The sequence below is a fragment of the Triplophysa dalaica genome, chromosome 10, assembly GCF_015846415.1.
Source record: "Triplophysa dalaica isolate WHDGS20190420 chromosome 10, ASM1584641v1, whole genome shotgun sequence".
NCBI classification, from domain to species: domain Eukaryota; kingdom Metazoa; phylum Chordata; class Actinopteri; order Cypriniformes; family Nemacheilidae; genus Triplophysa; species Triplophysa dalaica.
The window spans coordinates 11,487,203-11,510,219 of record NC_079551.1 but is presented as its reverse complement, the minus strand read 5'-3'; the positions used below and the strand labels follow the sequence as shown (position 1 = coordinate 11,510,219).

The following is a 23,017-nucleotide window of genomic DNA, read 5'->3' as shown; positions in this document are numbered from 1 at the left end:
ATGTTACTCTGAATTCACATCAACATGGCTGGCGTCTCCATTCCTCAAAGGCTCATTCGTCTCCACTGACTCTTCTTCTGTGTGAAATCTGTAAGAAAAGCAGACAATAAATAATTCTGATGTAATATTTTGGTTTTGCCTGATTTAGAAAAAAAACTAAAACTGATCTTATTGTCGCTATGATTTAGCCCCAAATCCTGCAGCATTCTTCACGTTTCAACAGGTGTGGATTTCGTGCTGCTCTGTATATTTTTTAGCATTGGCGTCAGAAGCATGTGTATTTCAGAGAGTAGAAACTACACTCATTCACCAACAGCTTCAATGGAGTAGCGAGTAAGACACATAAACATAGTTGCGAAGCTTTATTGATGACGGTTCGATTCCAGCTTTCACTCTTCTCTTCTAAAATGAAGAAACTATTTGAAACGAGGTGTTTAATAATAAGTGTATAGTATAGGTGTATAGGTTCAGAATACATTTTTAAATTTTACTTATTGTCTACAAGTCACTAAATGGTATGGCTCCTCCATATATCTCTGACTTATTGATTGAGCATAATGTAAACAGATCTCTTCGGTCCTCTAACCAGAGACTTCTGTTTATTCCCAAGACGAGGCGGAAGTGCAGGGGTGATCGCGCTTTTGCTACAGCTGCGCCAAGACTCTGGAATGATTTGCCCTTGCCTATTAGAATGGCATCATCTGTGGCTATTTTTAAGTCTAAACTAAAAACCTATCTGTTCGATAAGGCGTTTTATCCTGGTTGAAGCACAGCGTGTTTATGATTTTTTGGTGTATGTCAAAATGTATTCTTGTTTTACTCTTGTGTGTTACTGTTGTTTTTAGTTATTGTATTGTAAAGCACATTGGTCAACTCTGGTTGTAGTAAATAGTGCTATATAAATAAATTGCCATTGCCAATGCCATATAAGGTTAAAGGTAGCAGGGGGTCTTTATTGTTCCAATTAGTTGGCATCCACTTAATACATTTAATAAATGTAATAATTTACCCTCAATAACTGTTGCAAAACTAAACACAAAAAGAAATAAAAACAAACATGTTTACATGTATACATTTAATATCCAATGCAGCACAATAAAGATGATGATTTTACTCTTGTTGTATCATCTGAACATGATTCTTACCTTGATGTCTCATTTTGTGGTGACTGTAGATCACAACAGCAGCCATAACCAGGAGCAGAAGAGAAACACATATTCCTGCCATCACACCTGAAGACTGATCTGTGGAGGATAAAACATCATCATTATCATTAATGAATTCTTCACAGGCTTCAGTAATGACAGAGAGACAATAATTAATATTAAATGAATTTATTAATATGATCATAAACATTTGTAACCATGATCAGATTTCATTAAAAAAATACATTTTTATATGATCTATGAATGAATCAAACAGCAAGAAAACTAAATCTAAAAATATATATATGTCAGGTGTAATAAGTGAATGATGTTCAGAATGATTGTGTTGATGTCATGCATTACTGTGTGTTCACAGCAGGTGTTAAAGTGTAAATATGAATTATCAGGACATTACAAACTGTGAAACAAATACTGATCGACTGTATTTAAATATTACTGTGACAGATTTATTGAAATGAACTTTTTGAAAAAATGTCTTTGCACAATGCTATAATCTAAAGTGAGACGAAACTTCTATGAAAAGACTTTAATTATATTGAAGAGATCTCCTCACCTGAGTCAGTGAAACTGAATGTCTCGTGTATAGTGTGTGTGATGCTGCCGATGGTGACATCTGCTTCATACTGTCCAGAGTCTTCATTCTTCATGAGTGTGATGATGAGATCTCCAGTCTGATCATCCAGCTTCAGTCTGTCTCTGAATCTCTCTTCAATAAAAGGTGTTGAGATCTTTCCATTCTCTGTAATGATTTCAGCTACAAGAGAGTTGTTGTGTTTGATCTTCCAGTGTATCTTCTCATTTCTCTGTTTCTCAGTAACATCAATGTGTAGAGATACAGAATCTCTCTCTTTCACTATCTTCACTTTAAGAGACAAACCCACAGAACAAACAGAAAGAGGAAAAGAGAAAGAGTTAGTAAAACTCTGTTAGTAAAACAGTGTCATGTGAGTCAGACACAAGCGGTCAGCACTGATATATAAACATATTTTCAGTTTTCTGAATGCAGTGACACAGATTGTTTGAAGAACATATGAGAGCAGGACTCTAGACTGCCTCCAAAATGCTCACAAATGTGATCGTATTTTTATAACATGCGAGGTCAACAGGGTTGCATCGGTGCGAGTTGCCCTGCCAAAGATTTATTTGAACATTTCATGTGATTTATGAGTGAATGACGCGCTTGTGATAAGTGCAGGAAAGAGCGATCAGAGAGCTTGTGCACTCCCTCTGTCTCCAAACTAAAGTGTGTGTTCAACTTCATTTGGTGTTGGGCAGACAGAGAGGCATAAAAGCATCACAGGACAGATTCTCAGACGGATCATTGATGTCAAATTCTGATGTCCTACAGCTGTGAAAACCAACAGGAAAGAAAAGAAAGGGAAACAAAGAAGGATTGTGAAGAGTGACAAGTTATATTTGTGTCAGATAATTTTATTGCCAAATAAATAACTTGAATGAAGTTCATAATGGTATGGTCAAGGTCATTATGATAATGCTATAAAAACGGGTGCGACCAACTGAGAAAGTGAGTCACACCAGTGCGACAAGCGGTAAAATGAGTCTAGAGCCCTGAACAGATTAATACAAAACTATAACTTGCAATAAAATGGTTTAATTAATAAATATGATGTTGTGGGTCACAAGATGATGTTGACATGACAGATTTCAGATTTTCATATTCGGGCGATATAAAAGAAATTCCAGCACCTGGCCATTTTTCTAAATAAAGTTGTCATGCAAAAATGTCATGACAAATTAAGAGAATAACAGCAGTATCTTAAGTACTTAAATTAACAATTATAAATAAAACCTTAAACTTTTAATATCCCAAACACACTGTAAACAATTACAGTTATGTATGGCTTCTGTTATTTTGGCCTACCTTTGTGAAAATGTGTCGTAAAGTGTGCTAATTTCAAAGGCGTGAGCAATCGTGTCGCGAGGTCGACACGGACTTTCCAAACATAAGCGTTGCTTTTTCTTTTAGGTACCAAGTCGTCTGCTGCTGCAGGACTTTGCGCTTCAGCAGACATAACGTTACTTTGTTGCGAATTTGAACTGCTGCTCCCGGTCGCGCTCATCTTTCCCAAACGATGTTCTTTGCTAATTCAAAGCATGTACAGTAGAGATGCGCGGATAAGCTAAAATGTCACCCGCATCCGCTGCTTCAATAAATTATCCACCCGCCACCCGCCCGCACGTATAGTTTTCTCTGGTATAGATATCGACCCGGACCCGATCGTTACTTTAATTACTCAGTAAATTTTCTAGCACTGTCTTTGTCTGTAAATGCCTAAATCTAATCTTTCGATTTGGCACACACATGATGTACCATATAAGAGGTACCAGTCTTAGGGCTTTCATATATATACAGTGTCTCACTGTCGTTGCATATTACATATCCAGCACTTGATTCGTTAAACCACTTCGCTGAAACGCTCCCACACGGTACTTTTCTTTCCTTCCTTTTGTTTTGTTTTTAATTCTCCCTTTTTAAATTTCTCTCGGATCCGTTTTGCCTCCATTTCTGCTTTAAGAAATAGACCCTAAATGTACCGCCGCCACGCGCGCATTTGTTTTAAATTACTGCAAATTAGCGCCTGATTAAAAATGCATTTAAAACATGTTCGTATTTTATGATACATTTTGTTAATATTGTATATGTTATCATACACACGCGACCCACCCGCAATTAATCAGAATGTATTTTTTATTACCCGACCCGCGGATCATCCATCCACAGCGCCCACGGATATAACCGCCATCCGCGCATCACTAAAGTGTTAAAATGCTCCCAATTGGATAAACGTGAAATTGCTGTCAAATACTACGTAGGTGCAATATCCTATTTAAAGCCCTTTTAATCGAAATAATCGCAGCTTTTGCGATTTGAACATCGCACCCCTTCAAATTGCGATTTCGGTTTGAAAACGATTAATCGTGCAGGCCTATTCGAGAGCGAACATTTATGAGTTACTTTACTTTTACTTCCGTTTGGGACTTTTACTATTGCGCTGTCAGACATGTGACATAAACAAAACTGAGAGAAAACCAGCAAAGGCGTTTACATGCAGCGTGAAATCTGAGTAATGGGCAAAAAACTACCTCTGGCGAGCGGATTTCACTTACACAGTTTATGAACTTTCACTGATAAAAGAAAAGTGTTTTATACGTTTACATGACCTTACTTGTTATCAGTTTATTAAACATAATGGGAGTAAGACTGTGCATATAAACGCACTCTTTGAGTCTTGATGATCAGTAAATGTGTTCTGCTACAATCAACATTAAATATTATTTGATCTATGAATGAATCAAACAGCAAGAAAACTAAATCTAAAAATATATATATGTCAGGTGTAATAAGTGAATGATGTTCAGAATGATTGTGTTGATGTCATGTATTACTGTGTGTTCACAGCAGGTGTTAAAGTGTAAATATGAATTTTCAGGACATTACAAACTGTGAAACAAATACTGATCGACTGTATTTAAATATTACTGTGACAGATTTAAAAAATTAACTTTGTAGAAATATTGTCTTTGCACAATGCTTTAATCTAAAGTGAGACGAAACTTCTATGAAAAGACTTTAATTATATTGAAGAGATCTCCTCACCTGAGTCAGTGAAACTGAATGTCTTGTGTATAGTGTGTGTGTGTCCGATGGTGACATCTGCTTCATACTGTCCAGAGTCTTCATTCTTCATGTGTGTGATGATGAGATCTCCAGTCTGATCATCCAGCTTCAGTCTGTCTCTGAATCTCTCTTCAATAAAAGGTGTTGAGATCTTTCTATTCTCTGTAATGATTTCAGCTACAAGAGAGTTGTTGTGTTTGATCTTCCAGTGTATCTTCTCATTTCTCTGTTCTTCATTAACATCTATGTGTAGAGAGACAGAATCTCTCTCTTTCACCATCTTCACTTTAGGAGGCAAACCTGCAGAACAAACAGAAAGAGAAAAGAGTCAGAGTTAGTAAAACTCTGTTAGTAAAACAGTGTCATGTGAGTCAGACACAAGCGGTCAGCACTGATATATAAACATATTTTCAGTTTTTTGAATGCAGTGACACAGATTGTTTGAAGAACATATGAGAGCAGGACTCTAGACTGCGTCCAAAATGCTCACAAATGCGATCGTATTTTTATAACATGCGAGGTCAACAGTGTTGCATCGGTGCGAGTTGCCCTGCCAAAGATTTATTTGAACATTTCATGTGATTTATGAGTGAATGACGTGCTTGTGATAAGTGCAGGAAAGAGCGAGTAGAGAGCTTGTGCACTCCCTCTGTCTCCAAACTAAAGTGTGTGTTCAACTTCATTTGGTGTTGGGCAGACAGAGAGGCATAAAAGCATCACAGGACAGATTCTCAGACGGATCATTGATGTCAAATTCTGATGTCCTACAGCTGTGAAAACCAACAGGAAAGAAAAGAAAGGGAAACAAAGAAGGATTGTGAAGAGTGACAAGTTATATTTGTGTCAGATAATTTTATTGCCAAATAAATAACTTGAAAGAAGTTCATAATGGTATGGTCAAGGTCATTATGATAATGCTATAAAAACGGGTGCGACCAACTGAGAAAGTGAGTCACACCAGTGCGACAAGCGGTAAAATGAGTCTAGAGCCCAGAACTGATAAATACAAAACTATAACTTGCAATAAAATGGTTTAATTCATAGATATGATGTTGTGGGTCACAGGGTATTGTTGACATGACAGATTTGATATATCTTGAGTTAACTGTATGTGATCATTTCACCACAGATTGTTTGAGCGTTTTACCATCAGACAATAACATTAACAGCACAAATGTCTGTTATTTCACACTGTAATTGTTCAGGATGTTGAATGATTATGTTAATATTATCATTACTAAAATAAAGCTTGTGTTACTCACTGACACTAAATGTTTGAAACATTGTTTCTGTCCGTCTGTTAATGATGTCTAGTTGATAAAGTCCAGTGTGTTCAGATGTGATGTGTGTGATGGTGAGATCTCCAGTCTGAGGATTCATCTTCAGTCTGTCAATAAATCTCACATCAGGGTCATAAACTGGATCACTGTTGACCTCTCTGTTGATTCTAGCTATGAGATCGCCTTTTAACCTCCACACTATCACATCATCTGTCTGTATGTCAGTTAGATGAGTGTGTAGAGTCACAGATCCTCCATCATTCACTGACACTGTATCACCAAACTGTTTTTGATACAGTTTACACTGAATATGAAGTTGTAAGTGTACTCCCACTGTAGAAAGTAAAGTTGCTAAATGAACTTACTGTTGATGAATAAAGAGATGATAAAGAGTAAAGAGATCGTCTTCATGTTGTTACTAAAGATGATCAGTAAAGTGATTCAAGAGTTTATTCAAGTCTTCAGTGTTTGAGATCTCAGCCACCGCCTCAAAAACACTGAGAGACAAATAAAGGCTAAACTAAACTAAACCTACACACACACACATGAAGAATAGCTGATGAGTTATCATGATGATTCCTCTGAAGATAAATGAAAAGAGTTTTACCAGAAATTGTGAAAGTAGGATTGTCAGCCTCAGACGTCACGTCCACAAAGGTATAGCTACTTCAATCTTCATTAATCAGTATGATGGTCTGGCTACGTGAGAACACATATGTAAACTACAGAGATTAACATCCTCTAGTGACGAAACATCTGAGTTTCGAAACAGTAATATCGTTTACTAAAACACGTAACATGGCCAGTTTGACAAGAGCTCTGAAGCGCTGATTCGAAACAAAAGATTCTGATTCGAAGCTTCAAAATGGCTGTTTCGAGACCGTCCAACACTAGATTCACTCACAGCGACACCTGTGTTCTGCTACGTTTGCTTTTTTACTCTGACAACATTACATCGCCTAAAGGCCAAGTTATAGTCATGCGTAGGACCTACGCCGTAGCCTCTACACCATAGGTGTCAGTTTTCATTTACACTTCTGCGTCCCTGTCCACATCGACAGGCTATGACCACTAGGCATCAGTATCCATGCGCCGGTTACTTGTGTAACCAAGACAAGAGCCGAAGAAGAATGACCTTGTTTGAGACGCAAGTAACATAGTCACTTTTGTTGCAGCTTGAGATGTTAAATACAGAAGCGCAAATATTTTATTTAGATAATTCATTCGGAAATGTGTTTGAGTAAACATGACTCTATCGCAGAGTTTTTTGACCCTGAGGGCGGGGTTCAAACAGACCAATCCCGGCGCTTGCGGTCTGCGTACGGTCCACGTTTTTGCCTACGCACGTCTACTTTAGAATTATAAGGTTCAATAGGTGTTCGGACTATATGCATTTCATACAGCAAAAATGATATGAGAAAAAAATCTCTTTCATACATGAAAAAGACAAAGACCCTAAATGTACTCTAAATACAATTTCAACGATTTCTGAAATTTGTATATGGGGACTTTTGGAACCTGTCAAACTCAGATAGAACCACTTTCACTTTCTGTTTAGAATTATAAGGTTCTATAGGCAAACATTCATTAAAGCACTACATGTTCAAGCAGAACAGAAAGTATGTATATTGTTGTTTTACTGAAGGGATCACAAATAATAAAAAGATTTCAAATGACCCCACATGATACTTAAGTTCACTCACCCATAACCTGTAATGTGAACTTCTGCTCTTGCTCTTTGCCGTTGATCTCAAAGTAATAGAGTCCACTGTGGTCTTTCTTAACATGTTTTAAAGTCAGTTCCCCAGTGTACTTGTCTGCTGCTATGGACTCTTTAAAGAGAGGATTATGAGGATGTGTAGATTCGCCGTGATCAAATTCAATCACTCGAATCACACTCCCAACAGCAGACCAGAATTTCCAGGTAATGGTGCTTCCAGATGACAGTGTAGGGTTCGGTTTAAAACTAACTTCATCGCCCAGATAACATTTCAGACCAGTAGCACCTGTAAACAAACACACAATGAAAATAAACCGTAAAACTACATAGTTATAGTATTTTGTTGTGGATTAAAATACATCGAACTTCGCCAACCTGAAACAGCGCCGATCGAAACGACCATCAACAGCACGAACAGCGGGGAGAGACATCTGACTGACATCTTCACACAAACTATTCACTTATTCTAGTGTCAATAATGTATCGACTGTAATGTCGCATCCAACTCAGACGATCAGAGCACAAGATTCATCTTGACGTCACCACGCCGAAAAGCGCATGCGCATGATCACTATAATAAATTATCACATTATGGCGTTTCGTCAGTTAAGTAAACCAGAGTTTATTCACGTGCAGAACTTGTGTAAAGTACATCATGTAATTTAAGGGTAAAGTGCGCCATCTAGTGTCCATTGCAGTACCCCTCAACAAACTGAAACTGAAAGTAAGTAGCCTGCTAATATTAGTAATACTATAGAAAATGAGTTAAAAGTCAAAACATATATATAAATATAAACATGGATAAGAGAACATCTGATTATATACAATGAATACAAATACATGATTAAATCTCAAATCATACATGTCTCAGGCTGAAGCTCATAATAAACTAATGCAAACATTATATCCACCCATCAACTGCAAAAATGATTTATTCAAGTTCCAATAAAAGTCAAATTCAACCACAAAGCACACGAAAATATTCACATTTAATACATTTGGGGGTGGCTAGTGTGATGATATTTTTTTATATTTTATTTGATCAAACTCTATGCTTCTCTCCCCCTGTGGCACTACAGGATAGAAAAGACTCCAGATGTCCAGTGTCTACAATCCACACTGAATACTGCTTATGAATACAGATTTACCACTCATTCAACATACTAGTCTTGTGTACTTAAGGGAAAGTATGCATACTTGGACTGATAGACTAAGACTTTTGATATTAACAGAAAATAAACAGCAGTCAGTGATGTACGCGTGTAGTTAAGATGAATAACACAAAGAGAGAATCATATTATTGCTTAGCAACAAACCACACGTAACTTTAAACACCAGACTGATGTTCACTGACTTACAGTTGTTTAATGGTGCCTAACTCATAGACATAAAGAAACACAAAATTGTGGAGAAGAAAAAGTAAAAGTATTAAAACATTGCTAAAGAACTTACCATTAAAGAATAAAGAGATGATAAAGAGTAAAGAGATTCACATTATCATTATGATGATAATAAACAGGCAAATCATCATAAAACAAGTTATGTTCACTCAACAATGAAATATAAAGATTATTTCTCCAAACAGAGATATGTTTATTTTATTTGTACATTCCAATTAATATCAAAACATTGATACATGTCACATGATTTACGACATAATAACAAAAACAAAATACAGCTAACTAACACACTAACACACAATAAAAACATGATAACATGATAAAAAAAAACATGATTTCTGGTCATTTATTATACAAGAGTATTCTTCATACTGTTATTGTGCAGTCGCTTGCGTTGGAAGCACTTATATTTGGAGACTCATGACGCATATAGGCCTGTAGTTTTTTTGGGGGACAGGAATTACATTTGGATTGTCTGAGAGTCATTCAACATCTTGATAACAGCTTGTATGTCACTATCACAGATGATGAGAGTTGCATGTCGTGCGCACCTTTGTGCATCTCCAGCGCGTTTGGACCAAAGCAGGCACGTCAGTTCCAACCATGTTCTGCCTCTTTGCCCATTTCAGGAGTGTCACGCTGCTAAAACAGCTCCCCAGAAACATACAGGTGAAGTCACAGACACTACGTCCAGTCTTTGATTTAAACAAAAGTAATTGTCGGTTGCACTTTATTTTACGGTACGTATGTGTTCCTATAGTGTTCTTCCCTAAGAAAGTACTGGGTAGCAAGACTTTAATTTGACACAGTTCAATATATAACCAAGTGCAAACAGTGCCATAGTTCATTAGTGCAAGCAGAGATGAAGGGACTCATTTTAAGAAATTAAATTGTAACATCTCATTGTAAATGTAGATATATTTCTGGGTTAGTCTATTAGCAGGATTACGTCAAGTGCTTTAAAGCTGTGATATCGTTTAGAAAGTTGAAAGACACAGAGAACTTTGTATAATATACTGTAAAGATGTATATAAGAACTAAATCGCAATGAAAACTCATTTAAGATGTTAGATATAACATTACACTCTGACAGAAAGCCGTTCAATAGAGAAAATTATATATAGAACATGTATTTGAAATGTTATTTAATGAAGCAATTGTGGCTCAATTAAACCAAAAATAAAAGTTTACAATAAACCAACGGCAAACTTTTAAGTAAGATTAAAATAATAAAAGCTTTCTGCAACAGAAGCTTCAGATAAATCAAAGCTGTATGACAGAATATTAAAGTCAAAGTAACACTGATGGGTCAAAGTCTGATTTCTAGCTCTACATCTCTTTCTAGTGAATCTCAACGTGTGTCCGTTCAGGGTGTGTATTATTTTCACTGCTCAACAATGTCAAATATCAGGTTTGCAGGTGTGAGTATAAGGTCATAAACATTACATCCAATGTCTACAGGTAACAGATATGAAATTTGATATATACTGATGATTTACTTGAATGTAATTCAACTCTATTGAAAGAATGTTGATGTTGTCGGCAAATCAAAGAGAAATCTTTTTCTGGTAGGGTTGAAAAAATAACAGGAAGTGTCTGAACATCCATTTTCGGCCCAAAAGGCACCAGGTGGAGTTCTAAAGACGATAGGGGTGCTGGTGGTGATCAACCGCTACAGTGAGTGCTCAAGATGGTCTCCTGATTGGTCAATTTTAATGTGTCATGTTAGCTTTAGTCACATGGTCAAGGAAAGTAGAAAAAGGAAATGCGAGATGATTTAGATCCTCATCGCCCTGGAAGCTCTTCAGTGGGAGCTCTGACTCTTCTTTTCCTTTGAGCTTCTCTAATTTGTGTTATTGTGATGTGTTTGTAATGTTCATCATGTTACACTGGAGGCACATCACCATTGCTGGCGTCTCCATTCCTCAAAGGCTCATTTTTCTCCACTGACTCTTCTCTTGTGTTGGAATCTGTAAGAAAAGCAGACAATAAATAATTCTGTTGTAATATTTTTGTTTTGCCTGATTTAGAAAAAAAAACGTAAAACTGATCTTATTGTCTCTATGATTTCAATCCATTCTTTGGTACTTATCCCCAAATCCTGCAGTATTCTGGATGTTTCAACAGGTGTGGATTTCATGCTGCCCTGTATATTTTTTAGCATGGGCGTCAGAAGCATGTGTATTTCAGAGAGTAGAAACTACACTCATTCACCAACAGCTTCCATGGAGTAGCAAGTAAGACACATGAACATAGTTGTGATGCTTTATTGATGAAGGTTCGATTCCACCTTTCACTCTTCTACCTTTTCACATCACATTTTAGATCAGACAGGCATATGATTTCAACACAATGAAGAAACTATTTGAAATGAGGTGTTTAATAATAAAGTGTATAGTCAGGTTAAAGGTAGCAGGGGGGTCTTTATTGTTCCAATTAGTGGGCATCCACTTAATACATTTAATAAACATAATAATTTAACCTCAATAACTGTTGTATTTAATGTATAATCTACAACATTACTTGTGTACCTTGCGCCTGTGTTTTTTAATGTGCACATTGTCAGTAAATCACCGCAGTAATTTCCACTCCCATCTGTGCTTTTTTAAAATTGCGCTATCGCACTACTATTCCGATTCTTACCTAGATGTCTCATTTTGAGGTGACGGTAGATCACAACACCAGCAGCAGCAGCAGCCATAACCAGGAAGAGAAGAGCAACACATATTCCTGCTATCACACCTGAAGACTGACCTGTGGAGGATAAAACATATTCATCATCATCATTAATGAATTCTTCACAGGCTTCAGTAATGACAGAGAGAAAGTTATTAATATTAATGAATTGATCAGTCTGATCATAAACATTGGTAACCATGATCAGATTTGATTAAAAAACACAATTTGTATATGATCTATGAAGGAATCAAACTAGAAAACAATATCTAAAAATATGATGTTCATATTTTTCCCCGACAAGCGGGGAAATATCGCATTCATAATCGCGGATGAATCGACTGCGATTATGAATGCGATATTTCCCCTCTCGTCAGTGAACTACGGCTCTGTGTAGTAAATGCCGCTCCATCTGAAAGCAGCTGATGGCGATATACTACTAATCAAGGAACCGGTTTTACTGACGAGACGCGCGTGACAATCGAGTGCGATTTATCGTGCAGCCCTACAGCAGGTGTTAATGTGTAAATATGAATTATCAGGACATTACAAACTGTTACTAAATAAACTTCATGTATTTGTGTGTAAGAGCACTGACATAAAGAAGAGTCTATGAAACAAATACTGATCGACTGCATTTTAAATATTACTGTGACAGATTTATTGAAATTAACTTTTTTGAAATATTGTCTTTGCACAATGCTTTAATCTAAAGTGAGACGAAACTTCTATGAAAAGACTTTAATTATATTGAAGAGATCTCCTCACCTGAGTCAGTGAAACTGAATGTCTTGTGTATAGTGTGTGTGATGCTGCCGATGGTGACATCTGCTTCATACTGTCCAGAGTCTTCATTCTTCATGTGAGTGATGATGAGATCTCCAGTCTGATCATCCAGCTTCAGTCTGTCTCTGAATCTCTCTTCAATAAAAGGTGTTGAGATCTTTCTATTCTCTGTAATGATTTCAGCTACAAGAGAGTTGTTGTGTTTGATCTTCCAGTGTATCTTCTCATTTCTCTGTTCTTCAGTAACATCAATGTGTATAGAGACAGAATCTCTCTCTTTCACCATCTTCACTTTAGGAGACAAACCTGCAGAACAAACAGAAACAGAAAGAGTGATATGACACTTTTTTATCATTTTAAATTTTACACCGGTGTTATCGTGGCAGGTATGATGTGACACACCCTTGTTTGCTGGATCCTATTTGTGTGTTATTGTATTTACTGTGTTTATACTCACCCTTATGTGGTGTTTGTATTTGTGCTTAAAGGTTTTTCATCTGGTTGATTGACTGAATGAATTGAATTTCCCAAAATAAAAAGAGGTCAAAAGTGTGGTCAATGATATAAACCCAGTTGGATTCTCCTTGTACTGGACTGTCTTTACAAGTGTGAGAGTTCTGCATGTTTAAAACCTTGCTAAAAGCTAGAGAGCACTTGACAGTGGGTCACAGGGTATTGTTGACATGACAGATTTGATATATCTTGAGTTAACTGTATGTGATCATTCAACACAGAATGTTTGAGCGTTTTACCATCAGACAATAACATTAACAGCACAAATGTCTGTTATTTCACACTGTAATTGTTCAGGATGTTGAATGATTATGTTAATAAAATCATTACTAAAATAAAGCTTGTGATACTCACTGACATTGAATGTTTGAAACATTGTTTCTGTCTTTTCTCTGATGATGTCTAGTTGATAAAGTCCAGTGAGTTCAGAAGTGATGTGTGTGATGGTGAGATCTCCAGTCTGAGGGTTCATCTTCAGTCTGTCAGTAAATCTCACATCAGGCTCATAAACTGGATCTCTGTTGACCGCTCTGTTGACATTAGCTATGTGACGGTCTTTAAACATCCACACTATCAGATCATCTGTATGTAGTTTAGTAAGATGATTGTGTAGAGTAACAGATCCTCCATCATTCACTGACTCTGAATAAGTAATTAAAAAATACAGCAAGAAAACGGTCAGAAGCTGTATTTTTATATCTCTTCTCATGTCCACAGTACCTGAATATGCAACAGTAGTTTTTCATTTTGACGTTTCTATATCAACTGCATGATTCGAGAGGGGACTTTTATGCGTTACTTTACTTTTACTTCCGTTTGGGACTTTTACTATTGCGCTGTCAGACATGTGACATAAACAAAACTGAGAGAAAACCAGCAAAGGCGTTTACATGCAGCGTGAAATCTGAGTTATGGGCAAAAAACTACCTCTAGTGAGCGGATTTCACTTATACAGTTTATGAACTTTCACTGATAAAAGAAAAGCGTTTTATACGTTTACATGACCTTACTTGTTAACAGTTTATTAAACATAATGGGAGTAAGACTGTGCATATAAACGCACTCTTTGAGTCTTGATGATCAGTAAATGTGTTCTGCTACAATCTACATTAAATATGATTTGATCTATGAATGAATCAAACAGCAAGGAAACAATTTCTAACAATATATACATATCAGGTGTAATAAGTGAATGATGTTCAGAATGATTGTGTTGATGTCATGCATTACTGTGTTAAAGTGTTAATATGAATTTTCAGGACATTACAAACTGTGAAACAAATACTGATCGACTGCATTTTTTATATTACTGTGACAGATTTATTGAAATTAACTTTTTTGAAATATTGTCTTTGCACAATGCTTTAATCTAAAGTGAGACGAAACTTTTATGAAAAGACTTTAATTATATTGAAGAGATCTCCTCACCTGAGTCAGTGAAACTGAATGTCTTGTGTATAGTGTGTGTGATGCTGCCGATGGTGACATTTACTTCATACTGTCCAGAGTCTTCATTCTTCATGTGAGTGATGATGAGATCTCCAGTCTGATCATCCAGCTTCAGTCTGTCTCTGAATCTCTCTTCAATAAAAGGTGTTGAGATCTTTCCATTCTCTGTAATGATTTCAGCTACAGGAGAGTTGTTGTGTTTGATCTTCCAGTGTATCTTCTCATTTCTCTGTTCTTCAGGAATACCAATGTGTAGAGAGACAGAATCTCTCTCTTTCACTTTCTTCACTTTGGGAAACAAACCTGCAGAACAAACAGAAAGAGGATGTGTTAATGTGTCATGTGAGTCAGACACAAGCGGTCAGCACTGATATATAAACATATTTTCAGTGTTTTTAATGCAGTGACACAGATTGTTTGAAGAACATATGAGGTCAGGGCTCTAGACTGGCATCAAAATGCTCACAAATGTGATCGTATCTTTATAACATGCGAGGTCTACAGGGTTGCATCAGTGCGAGTTGCCCTGCCAAAGATTTATTTGAACATTTCATGTGATTTATGAGTGAATGACGTGCTTGTGATAAGTGCAGGAAAGAGCGAGTAGAGAGCTTGTGCACTCCCTCTGTCTCCAAACTAAAGTGTGCGTTCAACTTCATTTGGTGTTGGGCAGACAGAGAGGCATAAAAGCATCACAGGACAGATTCTCAGACGGATCATTGATGACATATTCTGATGTCCTACAGCTGTGAAAAACAACAGCAAAGAAAACAAAGGATTGTGAAGAGATACAATTTATATTTGTGTCAGATCATTTTATTGCCAAAATATAACTTGAAAGAAGTTCATAATGGTATGGTCAAGGTCATTATGATAATGCTATAAAAACGGGTGCGACCAACTGAGAAAGTGAGTCATGCCAGTGCGACCAGCGGGAAAAATGAGTCTACAGCCCAGAACAGATTAAAACAAAACTATAACTTGCAATAAAACGGTTTAATTCATAGATATGATGTTGTGTGTCACAGGATGATGGTGACATGACAGATTTCAGTGCTCGTGTTCATGCCTTTACTAGCTGTTATTGAAGGATGATCATGTAAGCACGCCATAACAAAGTTTTAAAAAAATGCAAATAACAATCACAGCTTAAAACCAGCAAACAGAAAATGACGCCAAGCTCTGTGTGATGCATTTACTCCTATGAAAACCCCATTTTTATTGTGTTTATGTGCTATAATCGGTTCCCCGGTGCATGTAGCAATCCAGAAAATGTGAAAAATAAGAACCCAGTAAGTTTGTTTTGGTCTGCCTTTGCCTGAAAGCATGTGAGAAATCGAGTCGTTCAGATATCGTTCAGGTTGTGATGTCCAAAATGGATTTTATTGCAATGTTACTGGCCCTTAATCTACTCCGTTCCACCCAGCGCTCCGCCATTGTGGTTTTCACAAGAGACAGCGGTGTACGTGACGTCATGGCTAAAGTTTGTGGACGACATTTAATGTAGTCGCTGGAAAGAGTCCAAACCTAGCAGTGGATTTATTTTATTTTTAGTGGAAATCAATCAGAAACCATGAGTAAAAACCTGCTTGTTTGCACAAATCACTTCAAACCTGAGTGCTTTTTCAGCCTGGGACATTACAAGCAGGATAAGCTTCAAAGTTGTTCCTAAAGAGGGATCGAGACCGACTGAACAAGACAAAACTGCCGATGTGAGTAATATTTATCAACAATCTGAATTGACGAAAATGTAGCGTATATATAGGAGGATAACGTTAGCTTATGATAGCGAAGTCAGTCACAGGCTAAATAAAACATTTAAACCCTGTGTTAAACTTACTGTATATAAGTGCAGAGAGACACTTACTTAACTGTATGAATGTTAAGACATTATGTGCGTTAATATGTTTAGACTGAAAAATACATTCTCAGCTTACAAGTAATGCTTTCACGTTGTGTGTGTAACTTCAACAACAAGAGCTTAAATCCACGTTTTTCCTGCAGCTGCAGCTGCGCAATCAGTGGATTTTAGGAAAACATAAACGCACAACGTGAGCACTGTTTGCTGTGACTGATTTTTAGTCTCCGGACGAATGATTTGAGACGTTTAACCACAGACGAGTTCAAGAAACATAATTTTGCTAAACAATTGTCATGGCAGTACTACACGTGTGCTGTGTCGTCACACCGGACGGAAGGGAGAGGGGTGCTCTGTAACTCATTATCATTTAAAGAGACATGCACCAAAACGTTAAAGTGAGCAGAGCTGTTTTTGTCGAGGCAAGAAGGGTTTTGTTTACACAGCCATTGAGTGTTTTTAAGCAAAATATGTTCCATAAATTTCATGAAGATCTTAAATAAATTATACCAATTTGTTGAATGTGGTTGTCTAAGGAAACCTTTAAAGCAGAACTTTAAACGCAACAGACTCTTCATAGACTTGAATGATCAGCAGAACGAACTGTCAGAAAGTGATGATGTCGCTCGCATGGACCGTCATCCGGCATGTGACAGGTACTGATATCATCACTGAAGCTCATGTTAAGCTGTTTACATAAAAAATATTCACTGCCCCTCTGTGTTCTGCCTGTTACTTCATTAAAATGATTGTGCACCATATATAAACTTCTTGAATGAGTTTAAATTTGACTATAACTTAACTACTGTTATGCATATAGGCCTAATAATTCTAGTACTACAAAGTTTAGATGATTGGTAAAAAATGACAAGGAAAGTGATATTTGTTGTATTGTTTTAAAATACGTTCTCCTTAATTTGTGTGGTTTTAGTGTGTAATTAATAGAATTCAATAAAACAAATTTTTGGTTTTCGGGTTTTCATTACGGTGCATCCCTAATGGACTCCGTCCTTCCAGTCATGAGTTTTCTAGCTCCCTATGCAGAGTTGTGACAGAACCACGTCTTTTAGGTTTAGATGTGTTATGTGTGGACACACGTGGCTTTTGTTGTCACTTTGCGCTGCGTGTCCTCCTGTTTTTCGTTAAGCTCCGCCCCTTTGTTTCTCCACTAGTGTTTCATCTCTCTCATCTGTCCCATTATGTTCCCGCTAGTTTCCATTTAGTGTTTAATCTCCGTCACCTCCCCTTTGCAATTATTCTTAGTTAGTTGTTCCCTATTTTAAGCCCTTTTGTTTCTCTGTTCCTGGACCTGGTTGGATTGTTGTCATGATTTCACTTTGTATCCTCTGTGCTCTTCTGTTCGTCTATTATGGATCACCCCGTTCCTGGTCTTCCTGCTCCTTGTGTTTTGGATTTATCATTTAGATCACAGGTGTCAGACTCTGTTACTGGAGGACCGCAGCTGTGCAGTACTTGACCCTCCAGGAACTGAGTTTGACTCCCTGATTTAGATCATCGTTCTGCCTGTTTGTTTTCGTCTCCCTTGTGGGAAATATTTTAGTTTGATTCCTTGTTTCATACGGTTTTCCCCATCGTGGGTTTTTGTTTTATTAATAAAAGTAGTTTTGTTAACCCTTCTACTGCCTGTGTTTGGGTTCTGTCATCTTGTTCTGTGACATCTGATCATTTCACCACAGAATGTTTGAGTGTTTTACCATCAGACAATAACACGAACAGCACAAATGTCTGTAATTTCACACTGTAATTGTTCAGGATGTTGAATGATTATGTTAACAAAATCATAACAAAATAAAACTTGTGATACTCACTGACACTGAATGTTTGAAACATCGTTTCCGTCTGTCTGTTGATGATCTCTAGTTTATAAAGTCCAGTGAGTTCAGATGTGATGTTTGTGATGGTGAGATCTCCAGTCTGAGGATTCATCTTCAGTCTGTCAGTAAATCTCTCATCAGGGTCATAAACTGGATCACTCTTGACCGCTCTGTCGATTTTAGCTATGCGATCGCCTTTAAACCACCAGACTATCAGATGATCTGTCTGTAGTTTAGTGAGATGATTGTGTAGAGTCACAGATCCTCCATCATTCACTGACACTCTCTTATAAAACACACCTGAAGACACAAACACTGAGAGATCAAACACTGTGTGTCTGTATAAGATTCAGTTGAGATCTTTCATCTTTGAGTGCGTTTACATGCACAAAATAAACAGATATCTATCAAAAACAAGCTTATGAAAGAAACCTGTTTTCATGTGTTTACATGCACAGTAATAAACCGGCTACACAGAAAACCACGTTTATATGGAAGTTTGAGTCTTGCCAGGTTTCTCGTGTGCAGTGACGTCACCATTGATAGTCTGTTTAGTAATTAAAAATTCAGCAGAAAACGGTCAGAAGCTGTATTTTTATATCTCTTCTCATGTCCACAGTACCTGCATGTGCAACAGTAGTTTTTCATTTTGACGTTTCTACATCCACTGAATGATTCGAGAGCAAACTTTTATGAGTTACTTTACTTTTACTTCCGTTTGGGACTTTTACTATTGCGCTGTCAGACATGTGACATAAACAAAACTGAGAGAAAACCAGCAAAGGCGTTTACATGCAGCGTGAAATGTGAGTAATGGGCAAAAAACTACCTCTGGTGAGCGGATTTCACTTACACAGTTTATGAACTTTCACTGATAAAAGAAAAGCGTTTTATACGTTTACATGACCTTACTTGTTATCAGTTTATTAAACATAATGGGAGTAAGACTGTGCATATAAACGCACTCTTTGAGTCTTGATGATCAGTAAATGTGTTCCGCTACAATCTACATTAAATTTTATTTGATCTATGAATGAATCAAACTAGAAAACAATTTCTAAAAATATATATATGTCAGGTGTAATAAGTCAATGATGTTCAGAATGATTGTGTTGATGTCATGCATTACTGTGTGTTCACAGCAGGTGTTAATGTGAAAATACGAATTATCAGGACATTACAAACTGTAAAACAAATGAAGAGCTCTTTTCCAAAACGCATTAAACGGCAAATAAAAAAAATGAGTTTGTAAAGCCATTTTGCTGTGTACTAAACCTATTCACTGCTCCATCAATGTTTCATGCCAAATCGCTATATTTCCTTGTTTATAATGTTCTGCAAGATGCAGTTTCTTTCCAAAACGCTATTAGTGCCGAACCTGTTTTTAGCCTAAATGTGATATGTCCTCTCGACCAACCAGGATTTGCTCGTTAGTGGTATTTGTATGTGATATTTCTAAATTATTTGTTGTATGTGGTGGAAAATATTGAAACATGAAATTAATTTATTTTTTTATTTTATTTTACTATTTAGTTTGTTACTATTTATTTTATTTGGCTGATATTTATTTCATGCATTTGCATTTATTTGATTTTTATTCATTTATAGTATGACTCCCTGATGTCATATATTTCTTGTTGTCATGTTTGTTTGTTTTTAAAAAGAAATAAACCCATATTTTTTGTAAAAAAACGATGGATTTGTAGCGTTTTGAATTTTTTTAAAATAAAATTTGAATTTATAATCGACAATATTGTTGTTTCATTTAACAATCATTGTTTAACATGTTCAGACTGAGCCAACAGACAAATTTAACAGGATAAATTGAATATCAACAAGATGTATGTTTCTAGGTAAAGAAATGTCATTTTCATGAAAACTATTAAAATGGATTTAGAGCGTTTTGGAAAAGAGCTCTTCAAATACTTGATCGACTGCATTTTAAATATTACTGTGACAGATTTATTGAAATTAACTTTTTTTTTGACTTTGCACAATGCTTTAATCTAAAGTGAGACAAACTTTTATGAAAAGACTTTAATTATATTGAAGAGATCTCCTCACCTGAGTCAGTGAAACTGAATGTCTCGTGTATAGTGTGTGTGATGCTGCCGATGGTGACATCTGCTTCATACTGTCCAGAGTCTTCATTCTTCATGTGTGTGATGATGAGATCTCCAGTCTGATCATCCAGCTTCAGTCTGTCTCTGAATCTCTCTTCAATAAAAGGTGTTGAGATCTTTCTATTCTCTGTAATGATTTCAGCTACAAGAGAGTTGTTGTGTTTGATCTTCCAGTGTATCTTCTCATTTCTCTGTTTTTCAGTAACATCAATGTGTAGAGAGACAGAATCTCTCTCTTTCACCATCTTCACTTTAGGAGACAAACCTGCAGAACAAACAGAAACAGAAAGAGTGATATGACACTTTCTTTATCATTTTAATTTTTACACCGGTGATATCGTGGCAGGTATGATGTGACACACCCTTGTTTGCTGGATCCTATTTGTGTGTTATTTTATTTACTGTGTTTATACTCACCCTTATGTGGTGTTTGTATTTGTGCTTAAAGGTTTTTCACCTGGTTGATTGACTGAATGAATTGAATTTCCCAAAATAAAAAGAGGTCAAAAGTGTGGTCAATGATATAAACCCAGTTGGATTCTCCTTGTACTGGACTGTCTTTACATGTGTGAGAGTTCTGCATGTTTAAAACCTTGCTAAAAGCTAGAGAGCACTTGACAGTGGGTCACAGGGTATTGATGACATGAAAGATTTGATATATCTTGAGTTAACTGTATGTGATCATTTCACCACAGAATGTTTGAGCGTTTTACCATCAGACAATAACATTAACAGCACAAATGTCTGTTATTTCACACTGTAATTGTTCAGGATGTTGAATGATTATGTTAATAAAATCATAACAAAATAAAGCTTGTGATACTCACTGACACTGAATGTTTGAAACATTGTTTCTGTCCATCTGTTGATGATCTTTAGTTTATAAAGTCCAGTGAGTTCAGATGTGATGTTTGTGATGGTGAGATCTCCAGTCTGAGGGTTCATCTTCAGTCTGTCAGTAAATCTCTCATCAGGCTCATAAACTGGATCACTGTTGACCGCTCTGATGATTCTAGCTATGCGATCGCCTTTAAACCTCCACGCTATCACATCATCTCCCTTCAGTTCAGTAAGATGAGTGTGTAGAGTCACAGATCCTCCATCATTCACTGACACTGTATCAGTCTCATCATCAAACACACCTGAAGACACAAACACTGAGAGATCAAACACCTGAAGACACAAACACTGAGAGATCAAACACTGTGTGTCTGTAAAAGATTCAGTTGAGATCTTTCATCTTTGAGTGCGTTTACATGCACAAAATAAACAGATATCTATCAAAAACAAGCTTATGAAAGAAACCTGTTTTCATGTGTTTACATGCACAGTAATAAACCGGCTACACAGAAAACCACGTTTATATGGAAGTTTGAGTCTTGCCAGGTTTCTCGTGTGCAGTGACGTCACCATTGATAGTCTGTTTAGTAATTAAAAATTCAGCAGAAAACGGTCAGAAGCTGTATTTTTATATCTCTTCTCATGTCCACAGTACCTGCATGTGCAACAGTAGTTTTTCATTTTGACGTTTCTACATCCACTGAATGATTCGAGAGCAAACTTTTATGAGTTACTTTACTTTTACTTCCGTTTGGGACTTTTACTATTGTGCTGTCAGACATGTGACATAAACAAAACTGAGAGAAAACCAGCAAAGGCGTTTACATGCAGCGTGAAATCTGAGTAATGGGCAAAAAACTACCTCTGGCGAGCGGATTTCACTTACACAGTTTATGAACTTTCACTGCTAAAAGAAAAGTGTTTTATACGTTTACATGACCTTACTTGTTATCAGTTTATTAAACATAATGGGAGTAAGACTGTGCATATAAACGCACTCTTTGAGTCTTGATGATCAGTAAATGTGTTCTGCTACAATCTACATTAAATATTATTTGATCTATGAATGAATCAAACAGCAAGAAAACAATTTCTAAATATATATATATGTCAGGTGTAATAAGTGAATGATGTTCAGAATGATTGTGTTGATGTCATGTATTACTGTGTGTTCACAGCAGGTGTTAAAGTGTAAATATGAATTATCAGGACATTACAAACTGTGAAACAAATACTGATCGACTGCATTTTAAATATTACTGTGACAGATTAATTGAAATTAACTTTTTTTGAAATATTGTCTTTGCACAATGCTTTAATCTAAAGGGAGACGAAACTTTTATGTAAAGACTTTAATTATATTGAAGAGATCTCCTCACCTGAGTCAGTGAAACTGAATGTCTTGTGTATAGTGTGTGTGTGTCCGATGGTGACATCTGCTTCATACTGTCCAGAGTCTTCATTCTTCATGTGTGTGATGATGAGATCTCCAGTCTGATCATCCAGCTTCAGTCTGTCTCTGAATCTCTCTTCAATAAAAGGTGTTGAGATCTTTCTATTCTCTGTAATGATTTCAGCTACAAGAGAGTTGTTGTGTTTGATCTTCCAGTGTATCTTCTCATTTCTCTGTTCTTCAGTAACATCAATGTGTAGAGAGACAGAATCTCTCTCTTTCACTATCTTCAGTTTAGGAGACAAACCTGCAGAACGAACAGAAAGAGGAAAAGAGAA

The 23,017-nt window shown here is 36.6% G+C and overlaps 2 protein-coding genes across 2 annotated transcripts in view; both read right to left on the bottom strand.

Annotated features, from left to right (window-relative positions):
- Positions 1–8,248, bottom strand: part of LOC130429953 (uncharacterized) — a 28,214-nt gene extending 19,966 nt beyond the window's left edge. Inside the window, exons 1-3 of the mRNA XM_056758807.1 lie at positions 8,182–8,248; positions 7,790–8,092; positions 1,146–1,244 (exon numbers count right to left, since the gene is read on the bottom strand). Coding sequence (XP_056614785.1) covers positions 1,146–1,244; positions 7,790–8,092; positions 8,182–8,248 — 469 coding nt within the window. The remainder of the gene's footprint in view (positions 1–1,145; positions 1,245–7,789; positions 8,093–8,181) is intronic.
- Positions 8,249–9,367: 1,119 nt separating this feature from the next.
- On the bottom strand, positions 9,368–22,714 carry LOC130430746 (uncharacterized). The gene is made up of 9 exons (XM_056759896.1): positions 22,666–22,714; positions 21,274–21,588; positions 20,388–20,711; positions 18,318–18,623; positions 14,610–14,933; positions 13,536–13,823; positions 12,651–12,974; positions 11,850–11,960; positions 9,368–11,176 (listed from the first exon to the last, which is right to left on the bottom strand). Exons 2-9 carry the CDS (start codon positions 21,389–21,391, stop codon positions 11,091–11,093), a joined length of 1,881 nt encoding a protein of 626 aa, XP_056615874.1. The 5' UTR covers positions 21,392–21,588; positions 22,666–22,714; the 3' UTR covers positions 9,368–11,090.
- Between the last annotated feature and the right edge of the window lie 303 nt (positions 22,715–23,017).

What these genes read in the sequence shown, in the direction of transcription:
- LOC130430746 (XM_056759896.1), bottom strand. Translation starts at nt 21,391, where the DNA reads ATGAACCCTCAGACTGGAGATCTCACCATCACAAACATCACATCTGAA. An exon ending in GTTTCAAACATTCAGTGTCA is followed by an intron (nt 14,934 to 18,317) that starts GTGAGTATCACA and finishes TTTGTTCTGCAG; the next exon opens with GTTTGTTTCCCAAAGTGAAG. An exon ending in ATTCAGTTTCACTGACTCAG is followed by an intron (nt 13,824 to 14,609) that starts GTGAGGAGATCT and finishes TTACTTATTCAG; the next exon opens with AGTCAGTGAATGATGGAGGA.